General features: G+C 43.9%; 1 protein-coding gene across 1 annotated transcript in view; it reads left to right on the forward strand.

Annotated features, from left to right (window-relative positions):
• The window catches only part of AASS (aminoadipate-semialdehyde synthase), a 568,722-nt gene that overhangs the window by 240,467 nt on the left and 304,716 nt on the right, over positions 1–23,539 (forward strand). The window contains exon 8 of the mRNA XM_086966854.1: positions 15,632–15,759. Coding sequence (XP_086822980.1) covers positions 15,632–15,759 — 128 coding nt within the window. The remainder of the gene's footprint in view (positions 1–15,631; positions 15,760–23,539) is intronic.

Consider the following 23,539-nt stretch of genomic DNA (forward strand, 5'->3'; position numbering starts at 1 on the left):
CAACTAATGCACTGAAGGCACAGAGATTATTGTAATGCAGGCATAAATCCCGAACTGTGATGGACATTTCTGGGCAAGGGAATGGAGGCTAGAGCCTCTGCTGGCCTGGCAGGCTGGGGCAGAGATCCTTTCTCTTGTAATGCTTATGTCTCTATGAGACACATTGTGATATGAATAAGCTGTGTGTCTGTGCCCTAAGAAGGAGCCAGAAAAAAATCCAAACCCCATCTGGTTCCTTTTTGGGGTACTCGCACATGCATGTTTGTGCACCAGCAAGAAGACAGATGCCTGTGTGGATGTTTTCTAGCCCAAGAAAAACTTGAAACTGCCTGTAGCACCTTACTGAGGCATTGACTTACATGTTTGTCTCTGATGCAGGAAAGAACTTGATGCTGTCTGAATACTTTTCTTAGGCCTTGAAATATCAAATACGTGTCTGGCTCCTTGTGGGGGCCACACTCACACACTTCTGTACCACAGCAAGGAGCCAGATGCTGTTTGAATGTTTCTTAACCAAAAAAAATCCAGACAGCATCTGACTGTTTTATGGGATACAGACACACAGCTCTGATAGGTGGACTCTTCACCTCGGGTTCAAGTGACTATTGGTGGGAGTAGTGCAGAAGGGCACCCGGAGTGCAAGTCACGGTCCGGTTGATTTTGCTGCTTTACCGAGATTGCGCCGATAACGGCAGACAGCCTTGGGCACTGTACGCAGGCTAAAGCAACTCAGGGCCTTAGTGTATGCCGGACACTCCGGCTCACTGGTTAGAGGCGGCAGACCCGGAAGCAGAGGACGGCCTCGGACCAGGGTTCAATTCACGACGCGGCAGGGTAGTGAACCAGATTCAGCGGACTAGATAGTTCTCACCTCAGTGCCTACTCTAACCAGGGATCACACTCGGCAACTCTGGGCATTAGCTTGCCTCATCTCCACAACGACCCCCCACAAACGCTGGGGATGCCTGATTTCACCTTGGAGATACCCAGGAGGGAACATCTCACAGGGAAAGCCAGGACGGGTTCCCCAGCAGTCTATAGCGCCAGGACGCCTCCGGGTAGCAGTGCGCTTTACAAGACACACATTTACATTTAAATTTACACTCCGCTTGACCACAGCCTTGGTGGACGTGGTGTTAGCGGAAGCAGTGGAATCAGCAGGATTGGCGCCTCGAAAGCAAAGGCATCGGTGTGAGTGGAGCATGTCAACCATGGGGCAGAAGAATCCTTAATCAAAAACGGCTTTGACACATGCAGAGGTGGAAAAGAAGGATACCCTCCCGAAAGATAAACTGGATCCCAGGGACGTAAAGAAGCTGACTGTGAAGCCTGGGAGAGGCGGCACATTGAAGGAGAGTGCTGGGGCAGGAGTGGGTCCATCTCCCTCCATTAGCAAACATTTCCCCATAGTTAAAGCACCCCTGATAATACCTGAAATTACATCTCTACCAGCGGTCAAATCCGGTAATCCATCAACGTTAAGCCAAGTGGAAGGGTCCCCATGGCAGGTGGATGCTTTCCAGATGGATACTTCCACCGTTGCTCAGATGGGGGGGCACGACATTAGTGGACTTGCTTAATTACCAGGGCAGGCAAACAAACGATAATAAAGGCACAGGCAACTTGGCAGCCCCTACACTGAGAAAAAGCAATTCTATGGCCGACCTCTGACCGGCAATTACAACGTTTTCGGCCCGGCACCTCTTGCCAGTGCGTCGGTGCTGCTGTTGTCATTACTGAAACAGGCCCAGACTCCGAGGCTGGCAGAGGTGAGGTATATAATTTAGGCCTAGAAGATACTCCTGGGTCCCTGGCTCCTCAGACTCCGGACCCCGCTGGTGAATATTTCTATTCAGTTTCCGTTGGCTCCATTTCCGGTACGGAGAACAAAAGAATCTGTTTGAGTAAAGGCAGTGCCTCAAATGGTAATGAATCTGATCCATCTGTTACCACGGGAACCATCCAGCAGAAGAAGAAATTACGTAATTAGGCTAAAAGACGAAGTCAGCTTAAATGGGACTTATTAGACTCTCTAACCTCTTTTCCCCCTTTGGGACGAAGCCTCCAAAACTCTACAGTGGGAGAGCCCCAAAACTACATCAGAGCATTCGGCAAAACCCTCTTTAACCTCTATATTGACTAAAATAAAGCAATTCCAAGAGGAGGTCCGATCTGATAATCGAATGGCTAAAGGGGCAAATAAAAAAGGGACAAGGGAGTATAAGGAAGTTGAACAAGATCTGTACGGATATCGGCGACCTGGTTTCAATGGTCGAAGGGCGTACAGAGAATCTACAGACCGAAGTTGCCACCATAAAAGATCAAGATATAATGACAAAAATGGAGGAACAAGAAAATCGACAACGACAGAACAATCTTCGTCTTCTGGGGATCCCCGAAGGAGTGGAAGGGGACAACCCAAGACGGTACATTGTCCGACTTCTTTGAGACTCTTTCCTGAACATGCCAACTGGAACTGGGACCATGAGGTACAAAGGGCACATTGTTTCCCCTTCCATCTAAAGCAACGGAGAGATGGTTGTAGCTTAGGCATTGAGAAACTCAGGGCTTTTTTAGTCTTTTTGGGAATTTTCTTCTCAGACAGATGGTTTATGATCAGGCCCGACCAAATTCCTAGAAAGAAGTTGACGGAGTAATGTTTTTTGCCAAGCCTGATTTCTGTCATGCAACTGTGGAGCGGAGGTGGCGACTCTGACAATTAATATCTCCTTTTCAACAGCAGGGTGCCCAGGTATACCTAATGAACCCAGCTAGAGTAAAAGTTATATTTAAGGGATCCACTCAGGTCTTTTTGTCAGAAATTAAAGCTGGAGAACATCTGAAGGATATCACCGGGGAAAAAGGGCCAAGCTAAGCTATGTCTATTATCAAGGCTTGTAAGCAAGGTCCGATGCACACAACAAAGTATGTGTGATATGATTGATCACAAACACGTAGCAAAGATGGAGTCGTACAAATGTGTTCTTATTGTGTCGTTTTATTGGAATACATATAGTTGGAACATGAGACCAGCCGACACGTGTTTCGTCAAGAAGGGTGATAACCTGTGACTCTTCAGGGCTGGGGGTGACATAAAAGGGGGGAAAGTGGATGATAATGTGTAAACACGACAGAACACATTACACGGTATACAGGAAGGGGAAGGTATAGGCCAGTGGTTAGAGGGAAACCAACATGTGTGTGAAAACCGAAAGGTGAGGTGAGGGGAGACATGATAATGACATTCTGTGAATGATGAGAGCAAAGGAAACCCAAAGTGGTTGTGGAATCAAGCTATGGTATAATAGCAATATAGTTACTGAGGCGAGCAATAAACATGATTACTTGTGTATATACGCATGATGTAAGTAGTAGGAGGAAACACATTGTTGAGCATTGAGGAAGAAAAACACACAAAGGGTATGGCTCCTATAGGAACAATCTGCGCCTGAGTAGGGTTATTGTAACCTGTAATAAAACCAAATATATATGCAACATCTACTAAACATCTAGGTGAAAAGAAAAGTGAATATCCCAGAGAGAAGAGAAATTATATATTCATTTGTTTAGAATATAATTTTGAGCACATCAAATATAACAATTTCTTATTGACTATCAAGCTCATCCGAAAAACATAGCTACCTAGGGAGGAAAAAACAAACTGGATACGGAAAGCACACAAGGAAATCAAAATTTACATGGTAATCTTTTGAGTTTGTTATTGCCTATTATTCTTGGAGCGAGAAGAACCTGCAGAGGAAAAAGGGGAAAAGTATGGACTCCACATTTGTCAGTGCCTGGCACTGGCCATGGTCGGTATCGTGTTTAACACCAGAAAATGATCTTTGAATTTCAAAAACAGTAAATACTTGGTGAAAACCTAAATGAGAATGTAGGCTAATTTGAAGCAACAATTGTTATTACATGTGCTCAATACGGGTAAACCAGAACATATAACGAAACATGGGTTAATTTGTCAGAGTTACAGCCTGTTTTTTTGGAGCGTACGGTATCTGCAGAGAGAAAAAATATAAACGAGGAAGAACACAAAAACCCCACTATGTCAAGTATGATTGTCCACGTTTAACGGTACTCGAGACAAACTTAAGATGGCAAACAATGGGTGTTCGTGAACAGCATTGCTAGAAACAAGTAGGATATGAAACACAATTTGTGGTCTTTCGTGCGCTGAGTAACCGGTAGGCAAAGACTGAAATGTTACAATAGATAAAAACAAACAATGTGAACGTAAAGGTGAAGGGAAAGGACAGTTCAGTTAAGAAGATGGCAAAGTAAAGAAAACTGAAAAAATGTACCTGTTGACGGGTCGTGAAGGAAGGGGTCTGTATAAAAGAGAGGGAAGGGGGTGAAAATAAGTAGCTGTGGAAAACAAGAGGGGTGGTACGAGTGTGGAACGAAAAATACTTATTAACTGCATCAGATCCCTAAACCCACACTCCCAGTTGCAGTCCTACAGACTATGCAAATGCTCAGGTGGACCATTTCCATCTGCAATAGCAGGCACCCAAAATAAAACACGTCAGTCACCTGTAGCCTAATTGGTAAACGGTGACTTTAAAAAGTAATTCCTAGCCTCTCTGAAACAATCAATGTTAGCCCTTCCTTAAGGAATCCATTCTCGTTCTTGCTGAACACAACATCGCTGGACTCTCCCGGAGCTCCAAATTACTGTAAAACATGGTTATTACCAAACCACAGACCACCAATAAAAAATACATATTTCCTAACTCCAGTCAATCAGTATTCCACCCTAAACATGGAACAATCTACACATCTCAGATTTTGAAATGACCTTCTAGAAACTGCAGAGCAGAACACCTTAAGTATGCTTGTACCTCTGGACCTGTCAGCAGCATTTGACTTTGGAGACCACACAGTACTTCTACAAAGACTACAAACAGTAAATGAAGGTCGGACATGTAAAGATTGAATCCAAAGATAACTTACTTAAATATAAGAAATCCAAAGAAAGGTCTCGGCCACCTCAAGAGCAGGAGGTAACTAATGTCTCTGCATTCCAACCTCAACCAAGGTTCCACATTCCAAACTCTCAAAATACATCCTAAGCACTAAGCGCTAGTACACCAAAGATTACATTACAAAATAGTCATGTAAACATAATACATTAGGTTACTATACACCTCCTTTTTGCAACAAACGCCATGTAAACAATAAAAATCAATTATAGATACAGTATTAAAACAATAAAATACAAACTACACTAAACCCATTCCATGTTTTAAAAACACAGAATACAATAAAAGCATTATACATTATTTTTTAATGCATGCTCAAACATTATCCTTCATGAACTTTGGAAGATCTACTTTGCTCCCACTACGTCTTGGTTCATTTTTTTTACTACTCTAAGTGGCAATTAATTTTTTCCAGGTTTGCATGTACTACCATAATCCTATTTAAATTCCAAATGCAGTTGTCATTCAGCTTAACTGAATTTAGAAAAATGTACACAACCCTGAAAGTTGTGGAGAATTTTGAGGTTCCACTCTACTGTGGAAGTCTCACCTTCACCACAGGATGACTTGCAGCTTTGCGCACATCACACCTTTGTTTACTCTTCCATGCTTTCACATATTGTGAGTCTCCCCCCTCAAACGTGTCACTCCTCATCCACATCTGGGTTACTACAGTATTGGCTTTCCTACCTCGAAACAGCTCAAAAGGCACTTTACCTTTAACAGAGTGCAGTGTTAGATGATATACTTCAACTCTTTACAACACATACTCTTTCCAATCCTCACTCTGTGCTTTGCTTGGATAGACTCTTTTAATGCTCTGTTACTCCTCTCGATCATCCAATTAGTCTCGGGAAGGTAGAGCGAACATTTTTCATGCTTTATCCCCCTTACAGATAGAAACTCTTCCATATTCTTGACAACAATTGAACTCCTTTGTCCATCAAAATATATTCCGGGAACCCTTCTCTACTGAAAATTTCCCTAAGAAATGCAATTACTTCACTAGTCTCTACACATTGCGTATTGCAAATTTCTGTGGACCAGGTGTACATATCCTTTAATGCCAACACGTAATACTAACGAGCTTTACTTCTTACTGGCCCAGAACAATCAGAGCGATTTCCTGCCATACATTCACTGGAGCATCCCTCACCATCATTTGAACTCTTGTTTTCCAACTTTTATCACTAGGACTCTCCACGCTCTCCCTCACACTCCTCTCCACTTGCGTGCCCACCCTCGGCCACCAGAAATGTATTATGATTCTCTCTTTAGTTTCAGAAATGTCTAAGTGCCCATGGTGACTCAACTGTATAAGCTGCTCTCTAACTTTACTCTGAGGTACCAAGTTAGTACCTCTCGAAAGTAACCCATTATTCTCAAATAACTCATCCTTCACCATCCAGAATCTCAGACCCTTCTCCCTCGCACCTTTTTTTGAATTTCACCCTAACCTGATCAATTCTCTTATTTCTTTTAAGACTTCATCCTCATCCAAGCAACTCCTCCATTCTTCTTCGCTGACCACCCCATCAGTGACCTCAAAAACTGTATACTTATCTAGGTCCCACAATTTATCTTTTACATCACAATCGTTTTTTTTTAGGACTCAGATGCGACATGCAATCTGCAACACTGTTCTCCACTCCAGGCATATATACCACCTTGCAAATGTAGTCCTGCAAAGCCACTACCCATTTACAGATCCGCCCTGAAACAGAATCCAAGTTCTTCTTATAAAATATCTCTCTGAGAGGTTTATAATCTGCCCTCACTTCAAACTCCACCCCCAGTGAAATATATATATATATATATTTTAATAGCACAGTCAATGCAAACAATCTCACGTTCAATTAGCCTCCACCAATCTTCGCGAACTAAACAGAATAGTTCTCTCTATTCCTTTCTTCAGTTGTTTCAGTACCGCTCCTAACCCCTTGGTGTTTGCATTGGTGATAAAAAAGGGTATCTCTGGCATTGAAACTTTGCAAAGACAGGGCCTTACTAAGTGTTGATTTTACATCCCAAAATTCTTGTTCAAATAATGAGGACCCAACATACTTAACACCTTTCTTTAATATTTTATCTGTGGCTGGCAAAGGAAGGCCCGCATTTATTATAATATTCAGCCATACTGAGAAAAGCTACCAATTTCTCCTTGTCCTCAGGAGCATGTAGATTGTCTATGGCTTTAGCCTTTAACCAATTGTTCTTTGGTCCTCACTCCCTCACCAGTCAAACTATGACCCAAGTAGTTGATTCTAGTCTGATTGATTATACATTTGTTTTCACGTAAGGTCAGTCCTCTCACCCTAAATCTTTCTAAGACTAACTTTATTCTACTATCACACTCTTCTTGATTGGATCCATAAATTAAAACCTCATCCTAAGAGATTTTCACCCCAGAAACCCCATCTCACACTCCCTCTATAACTGGTTAAAAAACCAACAGCAGCAGAATTGAGTCCAAACGATAGCCTAGTAAACTTGAACAACCCAAATGGTGTAATACATGTAGTCAGATCCATGAAATCATTGTCCATCTTATTTTGGTAATGTGCCGTCTTTAGGTCTAAAGTAGAGAAAATACTACTCCCTCCAATTGAGTAAGCATCTCCGAAATATTTGAGAGAGGAAACTTATCCATCACCACAGCTCTATTGAGACCTTTTAGATCAACACATAAATGTAAATCTATGTGACCTTGCGTGCTAGAACTACAGAAGCAAACCATTCTGTATCCTCGTTTTTTATAATTATCCTCTCTTTTTCCAAATTCTCGAGTTCCTCATTCATGTTCTGTTTCAAAGCTAGGGGAACACTAAGGCCCTCATTAGGATGTCGGTCGGAAAGTCTCTGACTGACATCCTTGGTTTGAATTCCGACCGCTGTATTAGGATTACAGCGGTCAGAATTCAAACCGGCTGGCTTCCGACGGGCTCATGGAGACTGTCAGACAGTCGGAAATCAAACATAATCCCTTGCAGACTGCATTGCCGCTGTAGGGGTTATGATGTCCAACATGAAAAGCCTGTCAAAGTGACTTTGGGGGCCCCTATTTGATATTTGATATTTATTGGCTTTTGTAAAGCGCTGCTATCGCTCCGGAGGGAGCATCTTGGCGCTGAGCCCACAGCAGATCTACTATGGGTAGCATGAATCAGATGGCTGCGAGAACTGAGGAGTCCGATTGAGAATAAATCCAGGTCTTCAGGGATTTCCTGAAGAGGCTTTCTGAGGGGGCATGCCTAAGATTGGGGGGGAGGCGGTTTCATGCCTTAGCAGCAAGAAATGAAAAGGTCTTTCCGCCCTTGGTTTTTAATTTTATTCGAGGTTCAGAGATGAAATTAGCGCCTGATGACCTCAAGCAGCGGGTTGGAATGTAACGCTGAAAGCGCTTGATCAGATAGGATGGGCCCGTACACTTGTTGGCTTTGAAGACAGTGACTAAAAGCTTGAACAAGATTCTCTTATGGAGGGGCAGCCAATGAAGTGTGTTAAGGGCTGCAGAGGCCGAAGACCTGCGGGGGAGTTTCAGGACGAGCCTAGCCGCTGCGTGTTGTACACTTTGTAATTTTTTAAGAGAGGACTTCTTAATGCCTGCTAGAAGGCCGTTACAGTAATCCAGCCGGGAAAGAATGAGCGCAACCGCGACTGATTTCCTGGCTGAAATAGGCAAAAAATTAAAGAATTTCTTTAATTGCCTGATTAGGCTGAAACAGCGCCCTGCGGTAATACGCACATGCTCATCGAAGCTGAGGGAAGCGTCGAATTGAACTCCCAGATTGCGGGCTGAAACAACCGCGCTTGGTGGTGCTTCGGAGTTATGAGGCCACCACTCTTTAGGGGAAAAGAGTGTACCTTTACCGAGGGGTATTATTTCGGTTTTGGCGCTGTTGCATTTTAGATGATTCAGATTAAGCCAGGAAAAGACTTTTGACAGGCAATTTTGAAATCTGATGGCAGCATCAGGGAGTCTTTTGTCGATAGTGACGACGAGCTGAGTGTCGTCGGCGTAGGATGTCACAAGAATCCCATGTGACTCAATCAACGTGAGGAGGGGGGCCATGTATACATTAAAAAAGAGAGGGCTCAGGATTGAACCCTGGGGCACACCTGGGATGGTGGAACATTCGCCAGAAAGGTAAGGGCCTAAGGAAACCGTTTGAGAGCGGTTGGACAGAAATGAAATTATCCAAGCAAGCGCGGAGCCCGAGACACCAATCCCACGCATTCTATTGATAAGAATAGCATGTGAGGTGGTGTCGAAGGCCGCGGTTAAGTCGAGCAGGATGAGGACAGCCTGCCTGCCCTCATCCTGCAAGAACTTGATGGTGTCTGATAACTCAATCAGGGCGGTTTCTGTAGAATGGCCAGGGCGGAAGCCGGATTGCTGTGGGTGCAGGATGCGTTTTTTTTCCACAAAGTGTTTTAGTTCCTCATGGACTAATTGCTCGGTGATTTTGCCTAGCGCTGGGAGAAGGGAAATTGGGCGCATATTAGACAAATCAGTAGGGGATTTATTTTGCTTTTTCATAAGTGGCTTGACTATGGCCTTCTTCCAGTCAGTGGGAGCAATACCGGAGTAGAGAGATTGGTTCACAATAGCATTGATCAGAGGGTTGACGGCCTCGATGAGGTGGTGTAAAATGACTGGGGGGCAAGAGTCCGTAGGGGCACCTGATTTACAGGCAAGAATAGCTTTTTGCGTTTGCTGAAGGGAAACTGCTGTGAATTGATTTAGTAGGGGAGTAGTTGTATCGGGTTCTTGGGTTGGGGGGGATAGGGAGGGGAAGTCCTTATGGATATTGTTAATTTTCTCCTCAAAGAAATCAGCGATTTGGTCGCAGAGAGTTTGTGAGGGGGGAATTTCAAGTGCCAGAGCCTTGGGGTGAGTGAAGGATTTTACGATATTGAAAATCGTTTGTTGTTTCTGTTTAGCTGAGTCTATTGCTAGAGTGAAGAATGCCGTTTTTGCCTTTTTTATATTGGAAAGGTATTGTTTTCTCTGAAGGATGTATAAGGATCTGGCAGTAGGGTCGTAGGTTTTTCTCCATTTTCTCTCCATAAGCCTACACTTAAGGTGGCAGTCAGTGAGGGCTGGAGTATACCAGGGGGCATTGGGCTTCTTTTTACCTCGAACTGGTTTTTGAGTGGCAGATATTGAATTGGCAGAGACCATTTTGTCAATCCACTGATGAAAATTTATGAAGTCTAGTGAAGCATCACCCATAATGGGAGGGGGGGGGACAGCCGGTTGGGGGTTGAGTTTGATGCACTCAGCTACCTTTTTCCAATTAACGGGAAAAGAGGTGTGAGAGTGTTTAGTAGGGGGAGGGAGCAGGGTTTTGGTTTTAATGGAAAAAGGAATGAGACAGTGATCTGTCCATATTTGTGGTAAGGGAGGAGAAACATCTAAAGAGGCCAGGTTTGTGCAAATGCCGTCCAGGGTGTGCCCGGCACAATGCGTGGGAAGGGAGACTAATTGGGAGAGCCCAAAAATCTCGAGGGAGTGGCGGAAATTAAGAGTGCATGGGTCAGTTCAGGATTCCAAATGAAGATTAAGATCCCCTAGGAGGGTGAAGGAGGGGTAGTGGGTGAGGAGGGCTGCCAGAGTCTCATCAAGGGAGTCCAAGAATGAAGTGGCATTTCCAGGGGGGCGGTAGACAAGTCCTCCGGAGAAAGCGGAGGAAGAGCTAATTTGTATAACAAACCCCAGGGATTCACAATCCTTAAAGGCGGCCAGATCGAATGTATGGCACTTGATTGATTTCTTTACGATGATGGCCAGCCCGCCTCCCCGACCAGTGGGTCTGTCCTGCCTGAAGATGGTGAAATCAGGAGGGAGGGCGGTTGCAAGATCAGGGTTGGAAGCATCATGCAACCAGGATTCGGTGATGAATAGGGCATCAAGATCGGCTGATACAATAAGGTCATGGATGTCTTGTCCGTGACATGCTAAGGATCTGGCGTTAATGAGGCCACTATTGAAAGAAGTTGTCTCAAGGCGAGTAGGAGGGGAAAGGGGAGGAATAGGGCTGACGGAACAAGAGGATGACCAACCACATGAATGACAGAAAAAAGGGCCCCTGAGGTGGTCTGAAAAGGAGTAAACATGACAAGAAGGACTAGGTAAGGTAGGACGCATTGACAGCAATGCAAAAGAATCGTACCTGAGGACTGGGAGTGTGGGAGCAGCATGGCCCACGCCCGGCGCGATCCTGGCGCAGACGGGCTTGGCTTAGGCGCGGCTTCGGCGCGCAACCGGCGCGCCCGCTGCGCCAGCCCGCTGCGCCGTCTGGCCGGTCTGCACATGATATAGGGAGAAAAGGGGGCGGGAGTATGGCGCGACTAGAGCGCTCTCCCTGCCTCCCTCAAGATGGCGCCCACCGTCGTCGATAATCGGCAAGGCGGCAGTGCCGAAAATGGGCTTGTGAAGTGTGTCAGCGGTGTTAGAGTGCCTAGTAAATATTTCCCCTTAACTCTGGTAAGCCCCCAGGTATGACACAGGGATTAAAAACAATTTGCATACAAAACGTTCCAGTGCAATTTTAAAAAACAGAGAATGCGCTTTTTCAATTAACAACTTGCAGAGATTCACAACGCAGCTCGCAGCCCCAGTTGCCTCACCGGGGAGAGCTACTGTAGGGCCCCTAGCAGGGCCTACCTTGGGGGCCCCTCGCAGGGCCCCTTTCTCCCTGAGGCCTCCGGTTACGGGCCAAGGTGTAAATCCCTGCACTATGTGTGCCTGCCACACAGTGCAGGGATTTACACAAACTCTTATTTCTCTATGGGAACTTGTGCTGCGGCCGATTTCCGGCCACCCCACAATCTCCCCATAGAGAAATGAGTTTCCAACTGCACCATGTGCGGTAGCACCGCAATATGGTGTTCAGAACCTCCGACTGACATCATAATAAGGGCCCATGTGCTGTGCATGCCACACAGGAAACCCATTCTTAAGAACAATCCTATGTATGTATTTAGACCAACAGCCCAGTTTTTCCTCCAAAAAACAAACAAACCTTTTTAATCGTATTCTTATTTTAAGACCTGCAACATTCCTCAAATTGTCCAATCTTGGCACATGTATGACACTTAACCAAAAGCACTGGGGAATTTCAGTCATTGGCGAAATGACTGGAGGCACCACATCTGAAATAAGTCCTGTTAAAGGGCATTTTAGCAAATTATTATGATAAGGGAGGGCAATTTTTTTCATTGGCCTAATGACCAGAAGCACCACACCTAAAACATCCCCCCCCCCCCAACAAGCTTTCTTGAAGAAATTGTTTCATTGTGTTTAGACATGGACTTATGCACTACGTATATTTATTCAAATGTAGGATCATGCTCTTTCCTTACGATATCAGCACAAGCTAGTGAATGTTCATTTTCTTAGCAAAAATAAGCACTTCATCAAGTTTAGGATCATCTTTCTGCCACAACTGGTCTCTCACTTTCTCAGTGTTACATCCGAACATAAACTGATCGTGGATGCACTCTTCCAAATTTCCCTCTAACTTGCAAGTGGCAGCCAACTTGCGTAAACGTGTGACATAACTTCCCACAGAATCCTGGGGCCTTTGCATCTGCCTACGGCGGTGGTATCCCTCAAGGATAGTACTCACTTTTGAGAGGTAATGCCTATTAAGTTTCTTAATACAGGTATCCAGCTCACTCAAGTCCTCTGCCTCATTAGCTTCAATTTCTGTGAGATGCTCATACACTTCTTGCCCCTGTGGGCCTAAACAGTGTAGAAGTAAAGCAGCTTTCCTATCTGCACTTAAAGGACTACAAACTTTGACATAATGGAAAACATTTTTTTCCATCTCGCCCACCTAATAATGGGTTCCCCTGGTAAATTTAAGAAGGGAGGCAGAGTAATGTTTTGCATGCTATCAACTAAATTAACAAAGTGTATGCTCTCCAATACATATATAGTACATTTAAATAAGATAACCTTTGTGAAAAATACAAGTCTATCCCCCTCCGAAATGTATTGATCACATTTCAAAAGTGTCAGATATCAATGTAAAGTACACAGCAAGAAGTACCAGATGTATAAGGTGTGTCTATCACTGTGAAATTGGCTTTAAACCATGACGGAAGGTATGTGCATCACTAGGTTGCATTGCTAAGTCTGAAAACGACAAAATTTTGGATCATACAGGTGACTTCTTGCACTTGTTTCTCTTTTCCTTTTGTCACTTTATCACTTTATGATTTATTTCACTTTGTGCAGTAGCGCTAGTCTCATACTTCTGGTCCTGATGAAAGCAAGGACTCAATAGTCCATGTTTGCTGAAACATGTCGACCTCACCTCAGATAGTCTACCTAATTTGACTGCCTAAGGTTATATATTTGTAATCTTGGTATTGAGAGCATACACAGAATAAAGGTTGTTCCGTGCTCTTTTGACCAATTTTAACACACTTTCTTGTTTTGGTTTCTTTTTCTCACTCAGTTATTTGCACTGCACACCCCAGTCCCATGCTTTTTTCTACTCATTAATATCGAGTGGTAGACCACGCTGTAATTAAAAACAACATAAGGGACCTCCTTACCACCAGGGCATCCTTTGATTGTGGCACTGATTTTCTCAGACGGGTGGTCCGGATAAAATCCCAAATGATGAAGGGCGGATCCGTATGGTGACTGATGTGTATTTTCCTCATCCCTTGAGAGCTTTTTGTGTCGATCATTTTGACCCCTGGGTGAATAAGGGACTGTGGTCGGTTAGGTGGCTATCCTACACCTTTGAACCCCTTTTTTTGATCTCAGACCCTCTGGTACCTTTTGTCGTTTTCAGATTCATTGGGGATTGTACCCAGAGCCAGGCCTATAAATTTCCCTGAGGTCCTCTCTCACCGTAGTGTTTCTTGTTGCATTGCTAAGTCAGCATGAGCGACATCCTGATGAGTCTGTGCAGTTATAGTTACATACAAATTAGGTGAGTCTATCACTGTGAACTGACAATATCTATAGCCCACACACGACAAACTGATGCAAGACTGAGCAGAGATACTCACCTTAAAATTAGGTGTATCTATCACCATAAAGCTGAGGTTGATAGTAGCCTATAAGTTTTTTTTATTGCTGCCACTTACTGTATATCATTAAGTTCTACGTCATAAGTTGTGCCCGACACCGAGCTGTGCTCCTTAGTAGTTGCGATCGTGACGCTGGTGTAAGTTTGCGCAATGATAGCCACATTACAACAAGGTGTGTTCTCACAGTTAAACCGATAACTCGCATAAGGCTTTATTGGACCTAGCCCAATTCATTAAAAAGGCTGCCAGAGCATCAAATTGCATCGGTTTCAATAGGAACTTGGGGTTTTCTATCCTGCGACTCGTTAATCTAAATCTTTGCCTTTATTGGTGTGCGCATATACAGTGGGTGAAGAAAGTCGCTGTGTGAGGAGGCCACGAAGACACGTGCTGATCACGTGCAGGTATGTCATTTTTAGAATACAATGATCGCGGCACGCGGGCAAAACTGCAGGTCGGGTGCTCAAAAAAATGTTAGAGGGGCCAACGACAATTAAAATAAATGTTAACACAGTACCTTATCTGTGGTCATGGAACGTTTTTTGCCTTTACACACTTTCTTACTGTTGCTTGATCTTGTTCCTTAAACACCAAATTATCAGATGATTTAGACTAATCTTCCTGTAGTCTGATGGAGAAGCCATCGCCCAGAAAATCTGTACCTTAGGCTGAGATGGTGTCTAGGTCCAAATCATCGCCAAATGTAGTAAATGAAGGTTGGATATGTAGAGATACAATCCAAAGATAATTTACTTAAATATAAGAGATCCAACGTCCCAGCCACCTCAGGAGCAGGCAGGACTGATTTCTCTACATTCCAACTTCAACCTAGGTTCCACATTCCAACCTCTCCAAATACATTCTACCCACTAAACACATTACATAATAGTCATGTAAACATAATACATTAGGTTACTACACCCTTGTTTCAGAGGAAGCTCTCAAATGGTTTACATCCTAGGTCTATTCATAGCCAAAACGTAGGACTTGTAAACCTGTCCTCCCACACCAGTCCTTTACTCTCCTACTAATCAATGTATGTATCAAACCACTCACAGAGATGGAGGTTTGCCGTACTGTGACCATATATTTGGAATAACCTTTCCTTAGACATCCACAAGGCCCTATTCAGATGCAACCCCAAAACACACCATGTCCTTCAAGCATTAATGTGACTCTCATGAAAACTGACAACACTCTAATTAATTAGGTCTTTAGGGTGCATTATTATGTAATTGGTTACCTTCCTTCTGGGCCCATGTACTCAACAATTCTCCCTCTGTGGTTAATGGATTTGCTACTTCTTTTCCTTCCGAGACCCTCCTCCTCCCACATTGCATGTTCCATTCATTGTAGCCACAAATGTGCGGTTCTAAAAGGTGTCCTACCAAAGATCAGTTACGTTGTGCTGTATGTGCTGTACAAATAAATATAGAAATTAGATAGCTAAAGACTAGGATAACTATGTGGACTTTGAATTTGTAATCGTTGGCCTAACTTTTATCTTTGGTTTTCACATACCATCTAAGAACAGCAACTTCTTTAGAATAAATTCTTAATTTTGCTTCATATTGCAGATCTAAGGAAAGTATATGGCACAGTGCTAAGCCGCCATCACCACCTTGTCAGGAAAACTGATGGTGTCTATGATCCTGTAGAGTATGACAAACATCCTGAACTCTACACTTCTCGTTTTAATACAGACGTAAGTATTGCATTTGATGTTAGTTTTGTGGGTTCGATGGAAAAAGTCCAATTGACCGTAATCGTGTATAGCAATCAAAATGAAAATAGTTTTGAAGTGATTAACACAGTAAAAAATACTTAAATTAGTCTTTTTGAGAGTGATATTAAAAAAATTCAGTAGTCTTGAATCAGCCATTGCATGCATTTTAAGAGATGATGAATTGGAGTATAGCTTATGTTTTGGTGAAATTTGTGGCCAGAATGTAAGAAAAACAATTATCTGAAAAAGTTTAGTTTTTAGGTCTTGCCTGAGCCAGCACATGCGTTGCTCAGCAAGAAATTTAGTAGGTGGACTTTGAAAGTGCTACCACCGGCTTTTGCTGGCCTCAAGCTTGCACGTGAACGTGCGCAGCCACCATCTGTCTTTCCTCCGTCACGGATCATTAAGTGCATCGCGATCACTTTCGCGGCCGTGCCGCCGCATCACTTTCACGGCTGCGCGGCCAATGCTTGTTCTAATTTAGTTAGCTCCAGCAGTATACCCACAGTGTAACTCCAATTGATATTGTTAACAAAGTAAGACCCATACTTCTCAAGTCACCCTCATTTTCAAGGTGGCACCCTCCTTGGACCGAACTTCACCTTCCAAACAAGAACAATGCCTCCCGCAGACTTCAGTGGGATAACCTGCCCTGAAAACTCAAGCAAAAAAAATCTCTCCATCATAGATTTCAATGGGCCCACCATCCAAAACCACACACCATTCTTAGAGACTCAAATGATTGAGAGGTATGCAGTAACATAGTGCAGACAAAAGGGAATATTTTTGTACAGGGCCGCTATTGGAAATGAGTCTTGGCTATTTGCTTTAATTTGAAATGCAAGCAAAGCATGCTAATATTGCACAATCCGATTTCAGTTTAATAAGAAAATGTTGAAAACACAACTTTCAAGCATAACATGAAACTGGGTGAAAGCAGACAGAATATGTGTTTTTCTCTGCAAGGTTCACGCTGACTCAAAAAACGTAAATTATTTACTTTTACTAGAAGGGGCATGTAGCACAATAAGGGAAGGGTTATGGTTAAATGCCAGCTTTGCAAAGCCAAAGAAATAATAATAAAACGCGGAGGGTTAACTATGAGTAAGCTGCATTTTCAGATAAAGTATTTGAAGGAGAATATTTTATTCCCTACTAATGAGCAACTTCAAACTTATGGTGATTAAAAGAAATTGTGGAAACCATGATTTTTCTGCTTGGTACACTGGTCTTCATACCTCTCAATAATCATTTGAGTCTCTTAAAATGGCAACTGGTTTTGCTGTCGGTCCGTTCCTTTATTAAACATCGCTTTCACACATTTTTAAGTTCACTTTCTTCAGTTACTCCTCCAAGTGCTGTTCGCAATCTTGGAACTGTAAATTTTAAATAAAAAAAACGAAATGGCAGCTGCATCATGCCATGTTGATGATGCGTGCACATACATGTGTTATAACCATGGGTCACCATAGCGTCCTGAGGCATTCACTCAAGTGGCTCCTTATTGTGTGCTCTTCGTCCATTGTTTCTTTTTTGTTGCTGACGTTGCATTGGTAAAAAGAATTGCTAAAGCAAATAGCAAGACCAACTGGTTTTGCCAATTCCTGTTCTGTACAGAGTCTTTATGCCCAAAAGCACAACAGCACTGTCCAGAGAATCTTATCCCTTAAGTATGTCTGTTGTTTTCTGTCTGAGACAGTGCTTTAAATTTAAAGTCCCTGCCCACCTTTCTTCTCTGGTCGCGGGGAGGGACGGGGGGGGGGGGAACTAAAGGCATTTCTCTGCAGGGTTGCTCATAGGGAGGATGTACAAGCAATTCCTGGAACTTAGCTAATGCTGTGGAAAGGAGAGTACTTGTGTTCCTTTTTTACTACCACTAGCAGCAATGACTGGAAGATGACTATCCCTACCCGTTGTGGCCCCATTGACGAGCACTTACTGTATATAAAATAGGGCGTTCACTTGCTTAATCTCTTATTGGCTGGATATTTTTAGTATCCACTACAGCGAAAAATTATTGTGGTATCTTGGATTCGATCCAGGCCGGAGTTACCCGCCTAGTTTAGGACTCCTACTCCTTTGCTCACACACTGTCCAATACACTCGTTCTCTGTATGCTACATGTATATCTTATGGCAGCAGCACAGTAATAAGACCCGTCCAAAGAATTCTGCAGTAATAACAAACCCAAATGACTGCTTCATTAGTAGGGCAATAAGCAGCGAATTTCTGTGTGAATAGCCAGTAGTCATTAAATATAAATTCAAACTTGAACCCACTGTAAAAACAAATATTAGATTTTACCATACGTTTTAAAATCATTTTGATGTTAATTGAGGCTAGTTTATAATGGTGGTGAGGCACCCAAGTGAGGACTGTATAAGGTCAGTAATTTCTAGTAGGTATTACAGCTGTTTGCATCTACACAGGCTCTGAAATAACTACATTGTCATTACTTGATCAAACTACATTAGTTTCTGCCTAACTGCTTAGAAAACACCACTCCATGAAATTGGAATACCCACAATCCACGAGCCTTTAAATATTTTAATCGCTTTTCTATTGCTCTGGTGACTAGTGGCCTCCCAAGGATGCCAGCAAACCCCTTTTGAGCCTCACACACCACAGCTATATTGCATGTAATACAATTTTGTGATGAAGACAGATTTAAGGACGTTTATTTCACATCTCTATAACAGTCCACAGTTTACAGTGGGCCATTTGATATCATTAAAAAAGGTGTACCGGTTTCATGCGGCTGAAGTGGGATGATAGTGTGTGTGGAACTGAAGTGGCTAGTGTGTAGTTAATATGGTTTAATGGGAGTGATGTCGTTTTCCACCTTGCTGTAGATGTATGTTCCTGAGTTGGAGTTCCAGCGAGTTACTAATCCCTTCTTACTCTAGTATTGGAACTTTCATAGACTCACATCCTTGAATCATTCCCTGTCATCGAGATGGGCGTCACTGGTACATTAACAAAACAGCCTTGGCATAGCCAATAGGTCCTCCTTTGGGACCTTATGAGTATTTAGTTATGCACCACAATATTCGTACTGCAACAACATTAACTGTTGCATGGCTAAACACCTATAAGGTCCCAAAGGCAGGACCTATTGGCTATGCCAATGCTTGTTTATTTTTAAGGTCTTATCTTGCAGCTAGATATATTTGCCAGCGTTTATATATACATGAAGAAAGCAAGGGTAAAGTGAGCTTCATTTGTGTGGCTTCTGTTTACTCCTATTAGTTCAGATTAAAAAATAAATTGTATCATTGCTAAATGTGCTGTTGGCCTGAGAGCCATCACCAAGGTGACACCTTGCTCAGCTTTTCCCTGGCAGCACTCTGTTCGAGGCGGCGGAATCGACCTCCTTCATCTTTTTATCAAGCCTGAGCCTTGAAACCTGCACCTAGCGGTACCCGCTGCGCGGGTCCCGCGTCGCCTGGGAAGCCGGCCTTAAATCACCTGCAAAGCGGATTGAGAAGTTTGCTGTTTAAACCTGCAGGGCTGTGAGCAGGCGGAGGCGCAGGACTACATGTCCCAGGAGCGCCTGTCCGCCCGCCCACACTGAAGCCACCTGGGCAGCTCTCCCTGCAGGCTCCTCCCTCATTGGTCCGTTTTTTAAGCTAACAGCATCAGGATACCATCGGGACACCTTGCTCAGCTTTTCCCTGGCAGCACTCTGTTCGAGGCGGCGGAATCGACCTCCTTCATCTTTTTATCAAGCCTGAGCCTTGAAACCTGCACCTAGCGGTACCCGCTGCGCGGGTCCCGCGTCGCCTGGGAAGCCGGCCTTAAATCACCTGCAAAGCGGATTGAGAAGTTTGCTGTTTAAACCTGCAGGGCTGCGAGCAGGCGGAGGCGCAGGACTACATGTCCCAGGAGCGCCTGTCCGCCCGCCCACACTGAAGCCACCTGGGCAGCTCTCCCTGCAGGCTCCTCCCTCTCCTACTTCCCTCGCCCATATAAAATTAGCAGCAGAGCTCCGCAGCGCGGGAGCGCGCCCGGGAGAAGCCCGGGACAAGGGCAGGACCGTCTGTGGCCGTCCGGGGCCGAAGGTGGCCGGGCTGGGCCCACTCCCTGATATTCTCTATTAAGGACTGCCTAAGGTACTGTGTCATATGTGGATAATCTCGTGTCTCACTGACATTGTCAGTAATTTTTGATCTGTGTTGGTTTGTCCATTAGCTATCCGTACCCCCCATCCTTCTCCTGGTTACCAGACGGGGGTCAGTTCGAAGTTGGCTCTGGTCAGCTCTTACTGAATCGCCCAGGAACACGGAGTAGTAGGAGGGGTTAAAAAGCTACAGACTAGGACTAGACTCTGACTATACGGCTTTTTCTGTTGAATGATTTTTCCTTGTAGGAGATCCACTTGAGACCAACACGGATTGCCATTAGGCTTCCTCCTTGAGACCATCCCATATTTGAATCCTAGCATTGTTTTGCAATTACCTTAGGACTTCGATTTTATTGCATTAATAATTTGTTTATGTTGCTTGGCATAGTTTTATTTTTGTTAGATTTGCGGCTTGCTTTCATCACCCCACTTTTATATACATGTGTAGTAGTTTTTGATCTTTGATATCATCTTATACTTACCCGTAAATATGTCTAAAAAATTGGCTCCTGTTACCCCAGCAACACTCAAAACCTTAGATTCCTTCTTAGTCCAAGTGGTCAAAAAAATAAATAATGAAAGAAGGGAATCTTTAGGCTTGAGCCAATCACCAATTTTGCTCCCATTGAGTCCTGACCCTAGTGCACAAATGCCTGATACATCACTACAAGACCTTACAATTCATATATCTGATACTAATTTATTAGGTATTGGCGTAGAAGATGGAAATCCCGACCAGCTAGCTGATCAGTCACTAAATGTAGTATCTGATGCAGAGCCACAGCAAAACACCGCTGCGGAAATCTCTTCACCGTCATCGCCTGTCTTGCGACCTGTGAGAAATTGTAGAAAAGCTCAATCTAAACGGGGGTGGGGGGGGACACAGCAAGGAAGGAACAAGATTGCCTCACCCCCTAGACATAAAGGGAAAAAAGCAGAGCATGAAGATGCTGATGAGTTCAGACAAATCATCGACGATGACCTATTTAATAGGATTTCGGACATGATAGACATTAAAATTAAGACCATTATCAAGCCACTCATTGGGAAGATAGATAAACTAACAGCAGAAGTTAAAAAGATGGGTGGGATGCAAACTAAGCTGATTAATGACTTGGAGAACTTAGCTATTCAAGTTATTAAACCAGTAGTTATTGTGGAGGAGGATTTGGGAGTTGAAACAGGTCCTACGGAAGCTTTACAACAGCCCGAAGCGGTAGACCAATTAGCACCACCTGTGCACACCCAGGACGTAATAAGAGAGCCACCTATTTTGCAGCCCATGGTGCCAGCCCCACTGCATTTAGGGGATGATTCTTCTCAATTTATGATGGAAGCTTCGCCATTAGTTTTGGTATTGGCGAATGTCCCTGTCTTATCTCAGGACCAAAAAGAATCCGCTCAAGGATTAAAAGATAAAGCTTTATATTGGCTCACCAATAATATGCGCATGGCAGAGCAGGGAGTTGACCAGCTAGCGGGGGAAATAGTCAGGACAAGGAGGGTACCATGGATCGGGAATAAATCTAAGAAATTTAAAGGGGACTGTGTAATACTAAATTTTGCTAGTGCAGAAGTACTACCTAATATCCTTGCTAATATCTTCCCACCCCAACGTAGAACCGGATCTATAGTTCCCCTTACCCTGAAATTCTTTTATAATGAAACCCACATGGCGACCTCCTCTAACTATCCCAGGCCTAGAAGGAATGCCAGAGTTGCTTACTGGGGTGGGGAAACTAGACCCAGATTTAATAATGATCGTTTCCACCCCATGACCAGTTGCGGGATAGGTCAATATAACTTCCCGAATGGGCAAATGGCCAGAACACCAGGGCTATTTTGGCCTAACACAAATAGGTGGGGCCAAAACACTCCGGGTTATGAAAATAGAGGCCAGGGAAATGGGTTCATGCACAGGCAGGGGAATGAACACTTTTCGATGCGACCCAATACCCCTCAACCCATGTGGAACTCAGTAGCAAATGGATGGGGTCAGATGTCCACTCCTTTTGATTGGGGACTGGGAATGGGGAATAGATACGGAGTTTTGTCCGGTTTAAATGATTGCGACTGACACATAATGGTCAAAAATCAGGGGAAAGATGCTATAATCCAACAATTGGACCAGACTAGTTCAAGCACCAACGGCCTAGATGCCAATGGGCCTAATGAGTCCATCCCTCCAACAGCGCACGAAGACCGAATCATATTCGGGCATGATCAGACCATATCTTCGCCACATTTGCCTGACCATAGCACTAGCCAGGGCCAGGGCAGTGCTAACCCACATAGCCTACGGAATTTGGCATTTACCGAAGTAACCCAAATATCGCGACAGCCTGAAGTGGCACCAGTGCGGCACCTAGTAACCATGACATCTAAAGATTCCTGTAGACTACTAAGCTGGAATATAGCAGGGTTAAATGGTAAGCGTCAGGATAAAGCCTGGTCAAGCTTTGTTCTAGGCCACCACATTATTGCCCTCCAGGAAACCTGGGATACTTCTGATAAACTGTGGTGGGATGGGTTCATTAGCTTCACTAAAGCAGCTGTTCACAGTCGCATGGGGAGGGCCAAAGGAGGTCTTTTACTCCTGTTCTCCTTAGGCTTAAAGGGAAGTTGCAAGCAGATTAGCACCGACTCCCCTAATATTTTGATGGTCGAAAGAGTGGTTAATAACACCAGTAGGACCATTTATATAAATTTCTATAACACAGGGAATAGTGATTATAGAGGCCGTAACATCACCGATCTAGATAACATTTTAAATTCGGTCAGTCAGAATAATATGTTCGATACAGACTATGTTTTATTAGGAGATTTTAATATTCACCCATGTAATCAAAACTGCAGGAACCATAGGAGCAGTAGTATGGAAGGGGACGACGAACCTGAGGGACCTCATTTTGAACATACCACTGAGGGAGAGGAGTTGGAGGATTTTCTCGCCAACTTTGACTTATTTGAACCAGATGGTGGCACTAGACTGCCAACCTTCACTGGCATCCCTCAAGGCACAATCATTGATTATATATTCGTATCCCTAGGAATTCTCAACCGGGTCATCATCTATCACACTACACAATTACATTTTAGTGACCACAACCCAATAGAACTGGAGGTGGCGTGGGGAGGCAATATGGGACCATCCCCATTGAAAGTAATCGCCCACCCCCTGAGGACTACCGACCAAGGCAGACGTATGAAATGGGCAAAGGTGGCACCGGAAAAATTCTACGTCAAAAATTTCCCAAAGATCAAGGGGCAGGTTGAGGTATGTAAAAATCCACGCGCACAGGGCCAAAAAATTGTAGAGGCGTTTGAGGTAATATGTGGGCAGGTGTCACAGGACCTTTTAGCAAAAACAAATAAAGGATTTCCGGGGAAAAAGCGCTGGTTCGATTCAGAATGCTCAAAAGCACATAGACTATTACTGGCAGCCCTAAAAAACACTCCCACGGTAAAAGATGAGATCACCAGACTCAGGAAAGCTTATAAATTAGCAATAAAAAAACGGAAGGATACTATAAAACAAGAAGCATGGGAGGGCCTCCTTTCAGCGGCAGTCCTGAAGGATAGCAAAAAATTGTGGGACATTATTAAACAGCCTCTCTTTTCAGATGATAATAATGA

The sequence above is a fragment of the Lissotriton vulgaris genome, chromosome 1_1 (assembly GCF_964263255.1).
Source record: "Lissotriton vulgaris chromosome 1_1, aLisVul1.2, whole genome shotgun sequence".
Taxonomy (NCBI): Eukaryota; Metazoa; Chordata; class Amphibia; order Caudata; family Salamandridae; genus Lissotriton; species Lissotriton vulgaris.